Raw genomic sequence first — 20086 nt, 5'->3', positions numbered from 1 at the left:
AACACTTATCTTTGAAGTATGACCTTCCCCCCCGAGACTGTACAAAGTTTAAAGTTCATCCCTTCCTATCATCCCCTACACTCATGATGAGTATTTGACCCCATTTCCCTCCCCCGCACTAACACTTCCCACCCCACCAGTGTTATGTCTGCTTTCTCCAGACAGGAAGTGAAGGTGGGGGCCCGGAAGATTCAAGGCAAGTTTATTTTAATGTATTTATTTTATTCATTTACATATTTAAATGCAGGTCCTGTCACCAAGTGGCAGGGAGGCCACCACAGAGCCTCGCCGCCGTCAGGAGGATCGGGCCGGGCCCACCCGTGCTGGGCCTCTGCCGGAACCATCATCTGGCACTTGTGCCCCGGCCACGGAGTCTGACGTCGGGGGCCTGTTGAAATCCAGCTCTGTGTGCTGCTGTTATTTCTTGAAGACCAACTGTTTCTGTTTTTCTGTACAAGTGTTTGGTTGGATGAAGAATCTGTGAAAAGTTAGAAGATTTTCGGAAGTGAACATTTTTAAAAATATTTTTGGAAATAAATAGCATATCAGTGCATAATTTTAAATTAAAATGTAATTTTTATGTTTATATGTTCTGTAAATTACAAGCCCGTCTTATTGAAAGCCTTTGGTTGCACTGGATTGACATTGTTTCATTCAGAGCGTACAGTAAACGAGGTTGCAGTGTACATGATAACAATTATGTCTGGGGCCTGATGGCAGTGTTAGGTTGTACTTCTGTACTAGCTTATATATTTTTCTACTAATATCTGAATGTAGATCGGAATTTCAGTTTTTTCAAAGTTACTTGTTATTCCATGTTGCAGACAATGCCCTCTGATTGTTTGTATGTAGTCATTCATACAAGAAAGCAGAGTATCAGGAAAGAACATTTCTTCTATGGTTTTCTCATAGATTTTCATTTTTCATTGACATTCTCTTAATTTGAAAAGTTTGCCATCAGTTCAAACATGGCAGCAAAAGATCAGCTTGGGACAAGTATACAATCTTTATCAATAACCTGATATAATAAATGGTTTCAACATTTCGGCCATCTCGACCAATATGCCACCATGCAGTTGATAAGTTCGACGTGGACAACCAGCTCTTTCAGAGTCCATCTCTGCAGACTGTATCAAAGATGATTCTCAAGTCAACAGAGACAATGGGCTGAATTTTATGGCAGCGGGCAAAAGCAATGGCGGCCCACCCATGCGGGCTCCAAATCGAGCAGCCGCCGTGATCCTAAGCGCCGTCCCCGGCAATGGCGTCAGCTGCCTGTGCGCTGATGCCGTTTTTAAAGGGCTTTGAGCCCTTCCGTGAAGTTTAAAGATTTTCAGGTACAGTTAAATACATAAATTTTTCCCCTCTCCCATCCTTAATTACTTGCCCTCTCCCCCGAAACACATGTACACCTGACCTTCCCTCCCCCAAAATGCATAAACTTTAACCTGAAACCCTTCCCATCATCCCCTACACCAATGATGTCGCTTTGACCCGTTCTCCCCTCTGCTGCACTGAGAAACTTCCCTCCTACCCCACTGCCACCAGTGTTCTGCCTCGTTTTCCCAGATGGGGATCCGAAGGCGCGGGATTGCCGGCCAGCAGCATGAAGATCACACCAGGACAGAAGACGGGAACATGCGTATAATTAATGCATTAATTTTAATTTATTTGCATATGTAAATGGGTCTCCCATCGCCGGGCAGTAGGGGGGCTGCCACAAAGCCTCGCCACTGCTGGCAATATCAGGCCGGACTCTCCTGGCTTCAGGGTGCGTGGCAGTCCTCTCCCGGAGGCATTTTCTGGCCCTGCCTGCCACAAACCCCATCAGGGAGTCTGTAAAATTCAACCCAATGTATGAATCCCTGACTTGCTCATGGTAATTTCCTTGCTTCTGTTGTGCTACAAATATCACATCACTGATGTTGTGACCGGGACTAATTCCACTAAGGTTTCGAGAATAATGTGGCCAATCACAATGAATGAAAGAGTTCATATTTTAAAAAGTTTTTTATTTATTTCCAAAATATACTTTATTCATAAAAATCTGTAAAATAATATCTGACAAAAAGTTCTAAACAGCACCAAGTCAAAAATTACAAACGGTGCAAAGGTGATCAGTTTCCTTCAATTCAATCATGAGTTGCCTCACAACCCTTCCATTTCATTTGTCATGCCATATACATCTTTACATTTTACAGCAAATGAAAATTTTCCCCATACAGTTTGAGGGGTTTCCCAGGGATCCAGCCCCTCCGTTCAACTTGGTGGGGGGACCTTACACAGTGGTCTTTCCCCACTGAACCTTTGCTGCGGCTGCCCCAATCTTTACTGCATCCATCAGCACGTAGTCCTGGACCTTGGAATGTGCCAATCTGCAACATTCGGTCGTGGACAACTCTTTGCGCTGGAAGACCAGCAAGTTTCGGGCAGACCAAAGGGCGTCTTTCACTGAATTGATAGTCCTCCAGCAGCAGTTGATGTTTAACTTGGTGTGCGTCCCTGGGAACAGCCCGTAGAGCAGTAGTTCTGAGAGAACATTATAAAGAATTGACCGTGAATTAAATAACTGTAAATGTCTATGCGTACATTACTCATTCATACCCCCTTTTATGATAATATACTGTTTCCTCTATTTCTGATTTATACTCTTTCGGGCTTGGAACAGATTGTAAATTCTTCATGGTTACATTTCATTACATTGTAATTTTATTTTATATACTTTCCAATGGGAGGCTTCACAATTGCATATCCTTATCATTGGATATGTTGATCTATGGATAAACCTCCTGAGTTGAGATGCCTTCAATGTTAATATTGTTGAATGCAGACATTTGCTAATTCTTGTGACCTTAAATGCTTTCACTGCCACAAATTCATGTTTACATTCCAGGAAAAGAGCTCCACTTAAAGAACATGGATTTGTTTCTTAGCACTGCATTGGGTTCGGAGGTAATGTTTTGGAAAATTTCAGCTTGAGTTTTCCAAAACCATAAGATTATCAGTCTGGTTTAAACCTGTTGACTTCCTAAAATATCAGCAATGGCTTCCTTTAAAAGCATTTTATATTTTGCTAAAATTGTTCCTTACTAAATGATGTGTCTCCTCTTTCTGAAGCAACTGAGGCAAAATAGAGTAACAGACAATCCTGTGACGTGAACGACAAAACGTCAAGCATTTCCCTATTGTGTTTGTGAGCCATTCTTTTCAAGAAAGGTTTATCTAGTTTAAAATCTGATACCTGTATAGGCAGAGTTTTACTTCAAAATCAGGATTGAATAATTACATAAGTAATGCAAAGTGTCTAAAAGGCGAGTCAGTCCTACAGGTAGCAGGTTTACCTTTTGAAGAGTCACACTTGAGTAAAGTAGGGTGATTAGAATTATCCCATTCTCTATACACAATCTCCAAGTTTCAGAAACCCAACAATGGAGCACTACTGGAGTTACAATGGTCTTTCTGTCCTACATCAGTACAACCGATAACCCAATATTTCTGCACTGCAGAAGTATACATTATGAAGCCTGGAAACTGGGATAACTTAATTCAAGAATGCAGAGTTGGGTGGTCAAGACTGACTAATGACAGCAGACTGCAACAACATTCATAAAACCCCTCCCATCCTTTCCAGAAGAAAGTCTAGTTTCTCCACCCTCTCTTACCCGCAGAGGTTCTAAATTGCAGCAACTCCTACAGTTTCATAACTGAAATATCTTGCAGTGAGATGCAAAAGCTGACACCCAAATTGCTGAAACAAGTTCCATATGCCTTTAATGCAAGAATCGATCCTAATTATTTTTTGCTTGTACAGTATCATTTCCTTTCCTTTTAGCATCAGTGTGAATAAAGATTATGTGAACTGCAGAACTCAACATGGATTCCGGTCAAACTGAAAAAAATTAAATGAAAACAACTGTGGCTTGCTGCTTAAACATATAGTAAGAAAGGTTAATGATTTCACAAAAGCTTTTTCTTCGTACAGAAACAGCTCATGAATTAAATTAATGTTTCAATTTTTTAAATAGCAGTTTTATTAATGTCTCCCTTAAGCAATGCTGCAACTCTATATCCTGCATATTGAGTATAATACAGTCTCCAAGGTATAATGTAGCACCTGTTCCCTGTCCTTTATATGGACATAAGTTGGACTCCAGAATTCCCTAGAAACAAGCTATTAACTGCACCACACACTGGGGATCAGGAGTAGCCAATGAATGCCCAATAAAGGATATCCAATGGTCTTTTTCTGTAAATACCTTTTTAATGATTTCTGCTTGCTCAGGAGATTATGTGAAGTATAAAAGGCCAATTCCAAGAAGCCTGCACAGCAGCTCTGCCTCTGGTAAGTGATTTGGTGATGAAATTTTTTTTTTGGTTGTCGTTTAATGCATTCACATGGCCATTAAAATTTATTTAAAATTCTCAGTATGTCGTGAAGTTGTGAAGTTATATTTGCCATTCGGATTACTTTGCTAGATGGCAGTTTTTTTTTTAAAGGAAATTTGTTATAATTTCTTAGATAGTATCAGAGCCAGAGGTCAGAGGAGGAGATTTTCTTTTTAATTCAGTGAGTTGTTATGATATGGAATGCACTGCCTGCAAGAGGTGATGGAAGTAAATTTAGTTGTAACTTTCAAAGGACAAATGGATAAATTCTTGAAGAGCGCAAATAGCAGGGCAATGGGAAAAGAGCAGGCTTTTTCAAAGAGCAAAAACAAGCATGATGGGCTGTATGGCCTCCCTCTGTGCTGTAAGATTTTATGTTTCAATTATATTTTGTCTTATGATGTTCACTGGCAGGTTGCCATATATATTATTTCATACCAAGAGCAAACAATGCAGAAGTTAAGGCCATTCTTGAAGTATTTTGTTTGAATCTTTTAAGGCGTTGCTAAAAAAATCTTATAGTAAGAACATCAATTATTTAAATTGTGCTTTACTTTGTAATTTCAGCATAATAGCTTTTTTTTTTAGAAAAATCTTTAAATGGTTGATTCTAACTCTTATTGAACAGATATGATTTTTAATTACTTGCTATGTTATTGACTGTAATGTATGTACAACCAGATGAAACAGGGGTCTAGGGCTCCCTGCTCAGCCTTTTCATGGTTTGGCCATAACAGCGTGTAATTTTTAAAACACCTTGTTTTTAACTTTCCCTCAGTGAGTTCTTGCTCACTGCTCGCTAATTGTGATTGCAAAGAAATCAACCAGACAAATTTTCTCAGATTCAAACAATAAAGGTATAAGTTTATTAACCTTAAAACACTAATTCAGTTAAACCTACTAAAAATACGCAACACGACCATGCTAGCATGCATACACAATAAACACACACACTCCAATAGAGACAGTGGAGGGGAAAGAAGGGGAAAGGTTTGAAGTAATAGCTGGAGTTACTGGTTTTAGATTGGATGTAAAGTCTTTAATTGAAGTTAAGTCTTGCTGTTCTCGTTGGAGCTTAGTGCACACTTTCAAACTTGTTTCGCTGGTCTTCTGTTTTGATGCTTAAGTTACTTCCGTGGGTCCGTGGAACTTTGCATGTGAGAGAGACAGAGAGAGAGGTGCTCTCTTCTTGAAATTCAATTGCCGTCTCTTCCCAAACTGTTCTGTTAGGCACAATTCAAAAAACTCCAGGTTGGCCAGCAGGTTAGTCATGTGACTAGCTCCTTGCTGAGAGCAGCCTTGCGTATGAGATTTATGGATTCCTTAAAGCTTACCAGACACTCTCAGGTGGGGGGTGGTGGGTGGGCGCAGTGGAATGCTGGTTCAATGACTCTCAATGTCTCTTGATCATCACTATTGACAAAAAAACCATCTGGCTAATTGAATCAAGGAATATTGTCGTCTTCATGCAACTGTCTTTTAGAATGCAAATGTGCAGCCATGTTTTCAGCCACCGTTGTGGTCTTTTTGAACAAGTTATTTCAAGTCCAATAACAGTTCAATGTTCCATATGAAGAAATTAATATGGCTCATTTTGGCAGGTGTGGTTTCCATCACAAGTATTTTTAAATGTCAGTTGATTTTAAATTATGTGTTATTCATATTTATTTTGTGGATGAATATGGAAGTATTTTTCACAGTTGAAAATCAGATGACATTTCTAGAGCAGTCTTCACATACACAAAGATATTTAGGACACCTGTCACAACAGAAAAAAGCTGAGGAAAAAAATAAAAAGTGAAAGTTGGAAGGAAGGGCAAAAGCAGGAATGAAGGAAAAAGTTTTAGGGAAGTTTTGAATGGAGTCTGGGGTATAGCAAATGGGAAATTTAGAGACGAGTTGCAAAGAACAGGACATAAAGAAAGAACACTAATGGTGGGGCACCGGAGGCAGGGAAAGAAGAATATGGCAGAATCTTGTGTGCAGATGTATTGTTGGATGAGATGACTGAGGAATGCTAAAACAAGGTCATGGTGAGGGGACATTTGAAATTGAAAATGAGGCTTTTAAAGTCAAGCTGCTGGGCCAGAGGAACCATTTAAGCTTATTAAAGATGGAAGTAACGAGCTTGCAGGACTTTGTGTGAGTGGAGACATGGGGAATAGTAAAATAAATTCTGTTTCCACAGCTCATAAAATAAATTAAATTGAGGAGGTGGCTTTCATTAATCGTGTATTGGCCAAGATGGGATACTGATGGAGGAGGGAGCTGAGTACAGTAGTATCAAGAACATAATTTTTGCAACAAAAGAAGTATCATGTTTGGGAAAAGATAAACTGTGGAGTGGCACAAGATGTTTTTTCTGACACCTCTGCCATTTACAATCGTATAAAACAGAGTGTCTGTAATCATCATATTAAAATTTGCTGATGACACCAAGCTCCATTAGCAAGTCGAAAAGGGATAGAGTATGTTCAGAAAGACTTGCTCCAGTTCTGTACACTGACAGAGATCTATCAGATGGATTCTAATATAGATAAGTGTAGGATGATGTGTATAGGAACGGATAAAAGTAAACATGTGTAACATGAAAGGGCCTGTGGTGGGATTTGGGGAGTTTTCCTGCTCTATGTTATCTTCCAGGCTTTATTTAGTCCCAGGATGCTCAGGGCTCCATCAAGCCGGGTGCAAAGTACTGCACCTGCAATAAGTGCAGGCATCACATTTCCATGTAAATGAGTCAGGAAGGGGTATTCCCACCATCTCTCCTCATTTTCCTGTAGTTCCACCAACCCATTTGGAGGTATGTCTAGAAAAATAGTCAGTGGATGGGAATAGGATAAGCAGTCACCCCGCAGATAAATCTCTTCTCTTGCTTTAGGGACATCAGGCCACGAATCGGCAAGAGCTCCTCTGCATGTTTCTGCACACTGCTGCTAGAAGTCCATATCCATTGCAGCCATTGGCAATGCTGCAAACCTTTCATCAGCAGCCACCTTTTCTGCCCCATTTTCAAGGCCTGGTCCCTGCCAGCGTGGTCTAGCCTAAATATTGCCATCAACGTAAAAGAAGCATGGGTGAGGGCAGGGATTCCATGGCCAAGGGTTTTTATGCCCTGGCAGAAGAGTAACAGGCTGGTATGCCAGGTGGGACCAGACATACCAGACCATACAAATGCAGTGTAGAGGTTACTTGTATCTCTTTTCCAGTTGGTGCCAATTAGAGACCTAGCACCTGATTGCGGTATTTTGCAGCTTCTTAGGCCAAATAGGCACCTGACCTATGCTCCTAGTGGTATGGTTGGCTGCCTGGTTTCTTGACTCTAAGTGAGCTCCCCCAGACCTCTGAATATTGTACGGTCAGTAACAGAGGTCATGGATGGATGTATCCCAGCAATTACAGTGGGAAGTCAGTCCGGTGAGTTTTAGGACCCTTTAAGTAAGCTTGCAGAAATAAAAATCACTGAACCAGTTTTCCCTTTCTAGATTACTTTTCTCTTGTTTTGTGCCCTCAGAGAGACTTCTCTGTTCTCCTCAAGTTAGTTCTCTGCAATCAAGTTGAATTCAAAATGGTAGGCAAAGGAGAGTGTGGAGAGGATGTCGATCCCATGCCTTTTCTGGCTCCCAGTGAAAAAGAGAAACTGGATTATATGAAGAAGCCCTACGACATTAAGAAGTCCTGCTGGATCAAGGATGAAAAAGACGGCTTTATTGATGCAGAGATCCAGTCTGAGAAAGATGGCCAAGTCACTGTGAAGACTGCCAGGAATCAAGTAAGTAAAAATTATCTTACAAGTTGCATTGAGGGAAATAAAGAACAGCACTTATTTGGCACATTTTTTATTACATTAATGCATCTTTTACTAAAAGGTGAAGTTCAGTACTCACTTCATTTACTTTGATAATTGGAGGTTGGAGGAATTAAAATATCTACCTGAATTTGACCATCAGTTGCCAGTGTAAATACCATGAATTCTATACTTGGAATTCGCTTTAACTTGGCAGGATCAGTGTAGGAGTCAGTGCAGGGAATTTTGTCCTGGCGGCGGGGTCTTGACATCTGGAAAATGCGATGTTAAGATCCCCACATTGCCTCTTCTCCGGAAGGCCAACCAAATTTAGTGCCAATGGTGGGTCTTCCACAGGATCAAGGACCCTGTCGCCAGAAGTTCCACCCTTGGAGAGCTGCTGGCCAATCAGAGGCCAGCAACTGCAGCACCTCGCTGAGCCGGTGGCTGCTGCAGGAATAGCACCTACCGGAGGCCGAGGAGTGTCGCTGGAACCAGGCCTCAACTAGGCAGGGCAGGAGGGGTCTCGCAGGGTGGGAGTTGCGGGGGAGGGGGGGAAGGGGTAGTCAGCAGTGAGGGCAGTGGGGTGCGGCTCTCAGTTGGATCCCACTTCATGACGCCAGGTTCCTCATTCAGGCACTAAGTGCATTTAAGCGAGGGGTCCCACCCCCTGGAGCCAGGAAGCAGCCCGCACATTTTTTTGTGTCGTGCTCCCTGTGCAGCAATAGGGCTGCCTGCTGTTCGGCTAATTGCAGCTGTGGCAGCAAGATTCAGGAATAAATTGGAAAAGCATTATTCAAAATGGTAATATACAGCTTATTTAATGCCTTAAACTGTTTCATGCCTCTCAATTGGTCCCAATAATGCATGAATGATATTGTGCTTTATAATAATCTAAACAAAGAAAGTGTAAGAACATATTCAGTGGTGGACTTTCCATGTTTGGATATTATTTTTTTTGAAAAAGGTTGACTTTGTCACATCTCTGTTGTGCAAATAAGCTTAAGTTGATCTTCCAATTCTAACATTTTCGTTGGCTGGAAGACCAATCTTCAAAATTGATTTCTGCCAATTAAAATGATTTTTTAAAACTTGAATGGCGTAAAGGAGGCCAAAAAAAGCCAGATCAGTTCAGCATTTCACGTTTCAGAAAGGTAGAAAAAATACATTGACTTCCAGAGAAGCCAAATGCTAAAACACAGAACTTCAAGCTGATCATTGCTATTTTGATTTTTGGTTGTTCCACTTTTATATCGTGTTATATAATTAAAATAAATACCCTGGTGACCAGGACAAATTATGCAATTTACAGTTTTGGCATCATTTTCGCTTAATAGCAATCAATGGTGATGAAACCTCCATCGATTAATTGACGGCCATGTGTTACCCAGTTCCAAAATTTTATGTAACACATTATATTTAAATTCTGTACAATCTTTGATGTGTTTTTCAGACTTTGACTATAAAGAAGGATGACGTTCAGCAAATGAATCCACCAAAGTTTCACCAAGCCACAGACATGGCCAACCTGACCTTTCTAAATGAGGCCAGCGTCCTCGTGAATTTGCGTGATCGTTACGTCAACATGCGAATCTATGTATGTCTCACAGGAGTATTAATGTGTACCTTTCTATTTTTGTTAAAATTGTTAGAAACCAGTGTGAAGGGCCAAAGTCCTCAGTTAGAAAAAGAAGAAAGTCAGGAAAGAAAGTGAGAAAGAAAGGAAGATCTTGCATTTATATAGCACCTCTTTATATAGCAAGATATGCCAAAGCATGCTGCAGCCAACTTCTGTCAATCTTCACATAGCAAATTCCCAAAATCATTAAATGAGATCAATGCCCAATTAAACTGTTTTGGTGGTCTTTACTGAGGCACAAATATTGTCCAAGACACTGGAAAACTTCCTTTTCCTTGCTCTGTAAATTTCATATGAAAGATGGCACCTCTGACAAAGTAGCACTCCCTTGGTCGTACACTGTCTGTCTAGAGTATGTGCTCAAGCCCTGGAGTTATCCCATGACCAACTGACTCAAAGGTAAGACTGCTACTACTGAGCTAAGGCAGACACTTCAGTACAGGGAACAGTGATCAGGTGATGCTGAGCTTGTCGTGTAAAATCCTGAGTGCTGTACCTGAAAGGAGAGACTAAGTTAGGTAAGGAGTTCCACAATTTTCAAGGACTGCGAAAGGATGAGTTAAAGTCAAAGACTGTGTAATGAGTGTTGATTTGAACAGCCTGTAGAGCTGAGGTATAACATGTCAGAAAGCATATTTAGGGTTTAGTAGGTACAGGGAAAATCCTGGGGACACTAACCATAATAGCAATTGCAAAAGTTTATGATGCAGGGAGAGAGCTCAGAGGTTTATTTATTTCCTATCCAAAAGTGTAAGAGCTAAAATAAACTTCTCAGTTATGGGAGTAGTATTCTTGTCTTGGAGTAACGTGAACTTCATTGAGATTTAAGAGTCTTAGATGGGAATAAGAGTGCTGAATGGAAAGGGGAATAAAGTTTCTTGGAACTTGGAGGAGTTGTAAAAGTTCTATTTGAGTTAAGAGGAGATACTGAAGCCAATAATCTTCTATCCAAAAATCTTCCACTGGCATGTAAATAGTAAGTGGGTAGCAAGAGGTGGAGTGGGGTCTATTAAGGACAAAGAGGTTAATATATGCCTGGAGACACAGGGCAAAGCTAGAATACTTACTGAGAACGGTATTTACAAAGGAAGAGAAATATGACAAAGTATCGGTAGAAGTGGAGAGAGTAGAGACAATGGATAGGGAAGAAAATTGATAGGCAGGAACAACTGGAAAGGCTGGCTACGCTTAGAGTAGAAAAGTCACCTGATCCGGATGACTTGCCTCCCAAGTTGCGAAAGGAAGTGGGGGTGGAGATAGCGGAAGGGCTTGCCATAATCTTCCAATCTTCCCTAGATACGGGGGAGGTATCAGAGGATTGGAGAGATTGGAGATTAGCAAATGTGATACCCTTTTTCAAGAAAGGGTGTAAGGACATTCCCGGTAACTATAGGCCAGTTCATTTAACATCAGTGGTGAGTAAGGTTTTAGAAACAATCAGGGAAAAAATCAACAGGAACTTGGAGAGGTTCGAGTTAATTAAGGATAGCCAGCATGGGTTTGTAAAAGGCAGATCATGCTTGACTAGTTTAATTGAATTTTTTGATGAAGTAGCAGAGAAGGTTGATGAAAGGAATGCAGTCAATGTTATCTATATGGATTTTAAGAAAGCTTTTGATAAAGCACCACATAAATAGCTGGTTAACAAAATTGAGACTCATGGAATAGGAAGATCAGTGTCCAATTGGATTTAAAAATTGGCTTAAGGACAGAAAACAGAGTCATAGTAAATGGTTGTTTTTCAGACTGGAGGATGGTAGACAGTGGTGTTCCCCAAGGGTCAGCGCTAGGACCACTGCTTTTTTGTTACATATCTGTAACCTCTTGGCCTGGCATATCCCCGACTCTACCATTACCATCAAGCTGGGGAACCAATCTTGGTTTAATGAAGAGTGCAGGATGGCATGCCAGAGGCAGCACCAGGCATACCTCAAAATGAGGTGTCAACCTGGTGAAGCTACAACCCAGGACTACTTGCTTGCCAAACAGCATAAGCAGCATGCGAGAGACAGAGCGAAGCGATCCCATAACCAACGGATCAGATCTAACCTCTGCAGTCCTGCTACATCCAGTCGTGAATGGTGGTGGACAATTAAACAACTAACTGGAGGAGGTGGCTCCACAAATATCCCCATCCTCAATGACAGGGGAGCCCAGCACATCAGTGCGAAAGATAAGGCTGAAGCATTTGCAACAATCTTCAGCCAGAAGTGCCGAGTTGATGATCCATCAGCCTCCTCCTGAAGTCCCCAGCATCACAAATGCCAGGCTTCAGCCAATTCGATTCACTCCACATGATATCAAGAAACGACTGAAGGCACTGGATCTGCAAAGGCTATGGGCCCTGACAATATTCCAGCAATAGTACTGAAGACCTGTGCTCCAGAACATGCTGCACCCCTAGCCAAGCTGTTCCAGTACAGCTACAACACTGGCATCTACCCAGCAATGTGGAAAATTGCCCAAGTATGTCCTGTACACAAAAAGCAGGACAAATCCAACCCAGCCAATTGCTGCCCCATCAGTCTACTCTCAATCATCAGTGAAGTGATGGAAGTTGTCATCGACTGTGCTATCAAGCAGCACTTGCTTAGCAATAACCTGCTCAGTGATGCTCAGTTTGGGTTCTGCTAGGGCCACTCAGCTCCTGACCTCATTACAACCTTGGTTCAAAACATGGACAAAAGAACTGAACTCAAGAGCTGAGGTGAGAGTGACTGCCCTTGACATCAAGGCAGCATTTGACCGAATATGGCATCAAGGAGCCCTAGTAAAACTGGAGTCAATGGGAATCAGGGAGAAAACTCACTGCTGGTTGGAGTCGTACCTAGTGCAAAGGAAGATAGTTGTGGTTGTTGGATGCCAAACATCTCAGCTCTAGGACATCACTGCAGGAATTCCTCAGGGTAGAGTCCTAGGCCCAACCTTCTTCAGTTGCTTCATCAATGACCAGAATTGGGGATGCGCGCTGATGATTGCACAATGTTCAGCACCATTCGCAACTCCTCAGATACAGAAGCAAACCGTGTACTAGTGCAGCAAGACCTGCACAATATCCAGGCTTGAGCTAATAAGTGGAAAGTAACATTCGTGCCACACAATTGCCAGGCAATGACCCTCTCTAACAACAGAGAATGTAACCATCTCCCCTTGACATTCAATGGCATTACCATTGCTGAATCTCTCATTATCAACAGCCTGGGGTTACCATTCACCATAAACTGAACTGGACCAACCATATAAATACTGTGGCTACAAGAGCAGGTCAGAGGCTAGGAATCCTGCGGTGTGTAACTCACCTCCTGACTCCCAAAGTCTGTCTACCATCTACAAAGCACAAGTCAGGAGTGTGATGGAATACTCTCCACTTGCCTGAATGAGTGAAGTTCCAACAACACTCAAGAAGCTCGACACCATCCAGGACAAAGCAGCCCGCTTAATTGGCACCCCATTCACAAACATTCATTCCCTCTGCTGCTGATGCACAGTGGCAGCAGTGTGTACCATCTACAAGATGCACTGCAGCAACACACCAAGGCTCCTTAGACAGCATCTTCCAAACCCGCGATCTCTGCCACCTAGAAGGACAAAGGCAGCAAATGCATGGGAACCCCACCACTTGCAAGTTCCCCTCCAAGCTACACACCATCCTGACTTGGAACTATATCGGCATTCCTTCACTGTCACTGGGTCAAATTCCTGGAACTCCCTTCCTAACAGCACTGTGGGTGTACCTACCCCACATGGACTGCAGCGGTTCAAGAAGGCAGCTCACCATCACCTTCTCAAGGGAAATTATGGATGGGCAGTAAACGTTGGCAGGGAAGCTATGCTGAACCTTTATAAAACTCCTGGTTAGGCCCCAACTGGAGTATTACGTCCAGTTCTGGTCACACATTTCAGGAAAGATGGGAGGGTCCTTGAGAGGGTGCAGAGGAGATTTACCAGAATGGTTCCAGGGATGGGGGATTTTAGTTACAATCTTAGGTTGGAAAAGCTGGAGATGTACTCCTTGGAGCAAAGGAGATTGAGGGGATTTTTTATACAGGTGTACAAGTTTATGACAGGCTTAGATAAGTTAGACAAGGAAAAACTGTTCCCATTAACAGATGCTGCAAGAACTAGGGACACAGATAGAAGGTTTTGGGCAAGCAATGCAGGGGTGATGTGAGGAAGAACATTTTTACGCAGCGAGTGGTAATGGCCTGGAACTCGCTGTGCAGGAGAGCAGTGGAAGTGGAGACACTCAAGGATTTCAAAAGGAAATTGTATGGACAGTTGAAGGAAATAAACTTACAGGGCTATGGGGATCGGGTGGGGGACTGGGACTGACCAGCATGGACTTGATGGGCCAAATGGCCTCCTTCTGTGACTCTCTGAATGTTGATACATGAAGAACAATTCAACTCATCAAACATGAGAAGTGGTGGCTGGTGTTTAGATTTTAAGAAAAATGCAAATGTTGTGTCTTTGAAGAATTGAAACAAGTGAGGTTACTGCCCATAATACCAAATCTAGATCAGAGCTAGTAGCAAAGGTATTAGCACTCTCCACTGTAGATTCTCCAGAGCAGACATCCCAGATCCACAGAACAGTTTAAGTGTAAGTGTACAGCCACATAGAACAGTGTGTGGGTGTAGGGAATAGAAGAATCCCACATAGCCAGGGCTCAATGGGTAGCACTCTCAGCTGTGAGTCAGAAACAGGCACAAAATCTAGGCTGACACTCCAGTGCAGTACTGAGGAGCACTGCACTGTTGGAGATACTATCTTTCAGATGAGATGTTAAACCATGGTCCTGTCTGCCCTCTCAGGTGGACATAAAAGATTTCATGGCACTATTTCAAGGAAGAGCAGGGCAGTTCTCCCTGGTGTGCTGGCCAATATTTATCCCTCAACGAACAATCCAAAAGTAACATCTTCTCTGGTAATTGTCTCATTGCTGTTAGTGGCACTTTGCTGTGTAAATTGACTGCATTACAACAGTGACACCCTTCAAAGGTATTTCATTGGCTGTAAAGTGCTATGGGATGTCTTGAGATCATGAAAGGTGCTATACAAATGCAATCTTTCTTGCATTGTAGTCGGCAAGTAACTTCAGTTCAGTGGTCAATCTTTATCAGACATGTTGCTAAGGCACTCATGAAAGTTATAGCACGTAACTATTTTATCAACATTGTAACATAACATTCTGGTTATGTTTCATCCTTTATAGACATATTCTGGGTTGTTCTGTGTAACGGTGAACCCATACAAGTGGCTGCCCATCTATGGTGCCAGAGTGGCTCTTATGTACAAGGGCAAGAAACGCAATGAGATGCCCCCTCATCTTTTCTCAATCTCAGACAACGCCTACCATGATATGCTTGTAGGTAAGTGACTAGTAGAACAATAAAAAGTTTCAAAACAATCAAAGTTCTGCATTGAGTATTCACATCTGTTTTTTAATCAATGAATCTTCCCATGTCCAGATTTTTGCACATCCATTTTAGGATTAACATAGTTTCACACTTTCATTGATAGGGCTAGGAAGCTTTCAATAGAACATCCATTTGCACCTCTACTTCAGCCAAAGAGTGAGTGACAGGGCAGAGCTTCTGGCAGGGCTTGGAGCAAACAAAGTCTATTTATTCAGCAAACAGAGTCTAATTAAGCAGAGCACTACAACCAACAGTCTACAGAGTCTAACTAAAAAGAGTTTCGATAAACTGGAGGAAACAGAACTCATGACAAACTACAATAACTTCTCTCGATAAAAGCAGGGTGATTTCTCGAGCAAATTATAATGTGGAGGATATTTACATACAAATTATATGAATAAATCAACCCTTGTCACTTACATCATGCGGTCTCCAGGTGTGAAGAACTACCCAATGTTCTTTATTCTGGTTGAGAATAGTGGTGTCACTATATGCAGCCAGCTTTTCACTTTGCTTATAAATAGGTTTTCCTTAAAACAGAAGCTGACATTCTGAGTCGTACACTGAACTTAAGATAGTACAGATTTAGTAAATTAAAGCATTCAAGTGTGCAACAGACCTCACAGCAAATCTTTGCCTCATTCATTCTTTCTTTCTCAAGTCTCTATTCTTTGTCTTTTCCTTCTGTATCTCTCCCACTCTCTCTGTAGGTGACACACTCTGTCTGTCTCTTACTTTCCCTATATCTCTCTCATGCTTTCTCTCACTTCATCTCTCTCTTTCTCTTCCCTCTGTATGTCTCTTTCTTTTCATCTCTCAAGGACACTTAGACCCACATGCTTGTTTAGTGCCCTTCGATTACTGTAGAAATTATGCATTCTCCCTGGCTACAAAGGGAGGAACAGAAGTGTTTAGGGCATGCACACATACACACTCATACCAAATGACACTCATGCATTCACATGCAAATACACATTCACACTCACTCACAGACTCATCCTTGCTTAGTTATTTAAAAAATTGGTTGTACTGAAAAATATTAAATTTACAAATTTTAAAATTGAATTTCATTTAAAGGGAAGAAAATTCTACAGGTACATGTTATCACTGTTAAGTACTTACCACAGAGACCTTTGCTGGGCTTGCTGTAGGTTTTAAAATTTAGGCTCTGTCTCATTTAATTAGTTACTCTGTGGAGCTCCATAACCTGTCATTTGTTAAAGTGGTCAATGGAGATGATCGTAGAATCATAGAAAGTTTAAGGCACAGAAAGAGGCCACCTGGCCCATCATGTCTGTGCCGGCCGAAAAACGATCCACCCATTCGAATCCCACCTTCCAGCATTTGATCCGCAACCCTGCAGATTACTGCACTTGAGGTGCATGTCCAGACTCCTTTTGAATGAGTTAAGGGTTTCTGCCTCAACTACCCTTTCAGGCAGTTAGTTCCAGACCCCCACCACCCTCTGGGTGAAAAGGTTTTCCTCAACACCCCTCTAATTTTTCTACCAATCACTTTAAATCTATGCCTCCTAGTCACTGACCTCTCTGCGAAGGTAAATAGGCCTTCACATCCACTCTATCCAGGCCCCTCAAAATTTTGTACATTTCAATCAGATCGCCCCTCAGCCTTCTCTGTTCCAAAGAGAACAACCCCAGCCTATCCAATCTTTCCTCATAGCTGCATTTTTCCAGTCCTGGCAACATCCTTGTAAATCTCCTCTATACCCTCTCTAATGTAATTACATTCTGTAATGAGGTGACCAGAACTGCACACAGTACTCAAGTTGTGGCCTAACCAATGAGTTATCCAGTTCCAGCATAACCTCCCTGCTCTTATATTCTATACCTCAACTAATAAAGGAAAGGATTCCATATGCCTCCTTAACCACCTTATTGACCTGTCCTACTACTTTCGGGGATCTGTGGACATTCACATGCAAATCTGGTGTAGACCAAATGCAGCACCTTTCAGTTATCCACTCAATAGGAACTGATTCAGTACTTGCTGGTCTCTTTAGAGGAATCAGGACAGTTGTTAAAGTACTTGGTGCAAACTGAAGTATAGGAAAGGAATATCACATAGAGATTTCCCCCTGTAGATGTCAGCAACATTTGCTCTGCATGGGAACTTGCTATCATTTCACAGAGAAATGAGAATGATGCTCGAAATGAGCACGTCAGCACATCATTATTGATTTAGTGTTGTAATCTTTCACCATTGTAAAATAACTCTTATAATGCACTAGGATTGACATGGTGCCTTCCAATAATTCTTTTTTTTTAATCAAATTTCTTGGCAGAGCGTGAAAACCAATCTATGCTCATTACGTAAGTACCTATTTATATGAATCTTACAGTTTTTATTCACAGTATAAATTGTAGAGAATAATTAAAAGCTAATTAACAGTATGGAAAATAGTTTGGATGATTATAATTGCATCAAAATACTCATGAATCTCCATGGGCATGATCCTAATTAATCAGAAGATATGTTTGTATATTTAATTGTAAAATAAATGCAAAATACTGCAGATCCTGGAAATCTGAAATAAAAACACGAAATGTTGGAAGTACATGTTTGTACTTGCGGTTGTTCAACCTTCAGTCCACTTACACCCTATCTGTACTAATGCTTTGTCTTTCAACACACCATTAACATATTGTTTGCCTTTGCTCCACGACCTTCTGGTCAGCTATTCTGTGACCTTGTCCTATCTACACCTTCTCCTTGGTTATCTCTTGCCCCACCCCCGCTTTACTTGCTTATAACCTTTTACATTTCTAATATTTGCTAGTTCTGAAGAAGGGTCACTGACCTGAAACGTTAATTCTGCTTCTGTCTCCACAGATACTGCCAGACCTGCTGAGTATTTCCAGCATTTCTTGTTTTTATTTATGTTTGTATATTTGTTCATGATATGTGAAAGACACTAATGCGACCACATTTGTTGATGGGCTCTTGAACCTCAGCATTCCTTATGGTAAATGCTATCAATGCCTGAAGTTCTATCCTGGGTCTGGGTACATGTAATTGTCAGAAGCAGAGTGGAAAATGAGGTGGAACTTGGTTCCATTGGAATTCCTTCTTTTGGAGAGGAAGCTTGGAAACTCCGGTGGGGTGAAGCACGTGGATCTTTGGCCTACACCACCCCTATTCAGAAGGACATGTTTGAAGGGTTTTCCAGGCTTCCCTGGAAAATTGTGCACAGAGTACCATCTGATAGATACAATGGAACCCATGTTTGCTGAGAGCAGTCATAAATTCTGTTTTGGACCTAGTAATGATCCTAAAATGCTTCAGGAAAAAGGCAACAGATCTCAGGGGAATTCTATTCTGCTGCTCCTTTGGGCAAAGAGGAAATAATTCGCACTTCCCTGCTTCCCACAATAAGGGCCTCTTTGTGCCATCACCCTAAATGTGCAGATGATCCTACCTCAGGAAAATGTTGACGTATTCTGCATTGCTGTCTGCATGTGCAATTAAGGTCCATTCCTCTTTGCTGACGATGCTGCTTTAACATCTCACACTGAAGAGTGCCTGCAGAGTCTCATCGACAGGTTTGCAGCTGCCTGCAACGAATTTGGCCTAACCATCAGCCTCAAGAAAACGAACATCATGGGACAGGACATCAGAAATGCTCCATCCATCAATATTGGCGACCACACTCTGGAAGTGGTTCAAGAGTTCACCTACCTAGGCTCAACTATCACCAGTAACCTGTCTCTAGATGCAGAAATCAACAAGCTCATGGGAAAGGCTTCCACTGCTATGTCCAGACTGGCCAAGAGAGTGTGGGAAAATGGCGCACTGACACGGAACACAAAAGTCCGAGTGGATCAAGCCTGTGTCCTCAGTACCTTGCTCTATGGCAGCGAGGCCTGGACAACGTATGTCAGCCATGAGCGACGTCTCAATTCATTCCATCTTCGTTGCCTCCGGAAAATACTTGGCATCAGGTGGCAGGACCGTATCTCCAACACAGAAGTCCTCGAGGCGGCCAACATCGCCAGCTTGTACACACTACTGAGTCAGCGGCGCTTGAGATGGCTTGGCCATGTGAGCCGCATGGAAGATGGCACGGTCCCCAAAGACACATTGTACAGCGAGCTCACCACTGGTATCTGACCCACCAGCCGTCCATGTCTCCGTTTTAAAGATGTCTGCAAACGCGACATGAAGTCCTGTGACATTGATCACAAGTCATGGCAGTCAGTTGCCAGCGTCCGCCAGAGCTGGCCGGCAGCCATAAAGGCGGGGCTAAAGTGTGGCGAGTCGAAGAGACTTAGCAGTTGGCAGGAAAAAAGACAGAGGCGCAAGGGGAGAGTCAACTGTGTAACAGCCCCGACAAACAAATTTCTCTGCAGCACCTGTGGAAGAGCCTGTCACTCTAGAATTGGCCTTTAAAGCCACTCCAGGCGCTGCTTCACAAACCACTGACCACCTCCAGGCGCTTACCCATTGTCTCTCGAGATAAGGAGGCCAAAGAAGAAGAAGAACTGTGATTCTGCTGGTGGGCTGATTGATATTTCAGCTCCAGATTCTTTGGCTGTATTTGTTCAGAGTGTCTATTGTACCATTGTGTCCGCCAATAAGTTGCATTATGTCACAAACGGGACTAACAGCAGGACTCACAGCAGTCTATTTTATATCAAGCAAAGTCTATTTACTCAACAGACAAAGTTTATTTAAACAGTGCACTACAGCAAACAAAATAGAGTGTCTGTTTACAAAGAGTACATACTCGAAAAAAACAGAACTCCTGACCGAATCGACAATAGGCTGGATTTTACCAAGCCCACGATATCTGGCTCCGTGACCGGGATGGGTGAAAGATGGTTGTGGCAGAGGCTG

General features: G+C 42.1%; 1 protein-coding gene and 1 long non-coding RNA gene across 2 annotated transcripts in view; one reads left to right on the top strand and one right to left on the bottom strand.

Annotated features, from left to right (window-relative positions):
* Positions 1 to 201: 201 nt before the first annotated feature.
* Positions 202 to 19777, bottom strand: LOC137383256 (uncharacterized). Its single transcript, XR_010977367.1, has 2 exons — positions 19691 to 19777; positions 202 to 478 (listed from the first exon to the last, which is right to left on the bottom strand). It is a non-coding gene; the product is annotated as an uncharacterized lncRNA (long non-coding RNA).
* Positions 7970 to 20086, top strand: part of LOC137383255 (myosin-16-like) — a 96691-nt gene continuing 84574 nt past the window's right edge. The window contains exons 1-4 of the mRNA XM_068055783.1: positions 7970 to 8158; positions 9627 to 9770; positions 15028 to 15184; positions 17535 to 17562. Of these exons, the coding sequence (XP_067911884.1) occupies positions 7994 to 8158; positions 9627 to 9770; positions 15028 to 15184; positions 17535 to 17562 (494 nt within the window). The 5' untranslated portion in view covers positions 7970 to 7993. The remainder of the gene's footprint in view (positions 8159 to 9626; positions 9771 to 15027; positions 15185 to 17534; positions 17563 to 20086) is intronic.

Source organism: Heterodontus francisci, chromosome 24 (genome assembly GCF_036365525.1).
Source record: "Heterodontus francisci isolate sHetFra1 chromosome 24, sHetFra1.hap1, whole genome shotgun sequence".
NCBI lineage: Eukaryota > Metazoa > Chordata > Chondrichthyes > Heterodontiformes > Heterodontidae > Heterodontus > Heterodontus francisci.
The sequence above is the reverse complement of the archived record's forward strand: the minus strand, read 5'-3'. Positions and strand labels throughout refer to the sequence as shown.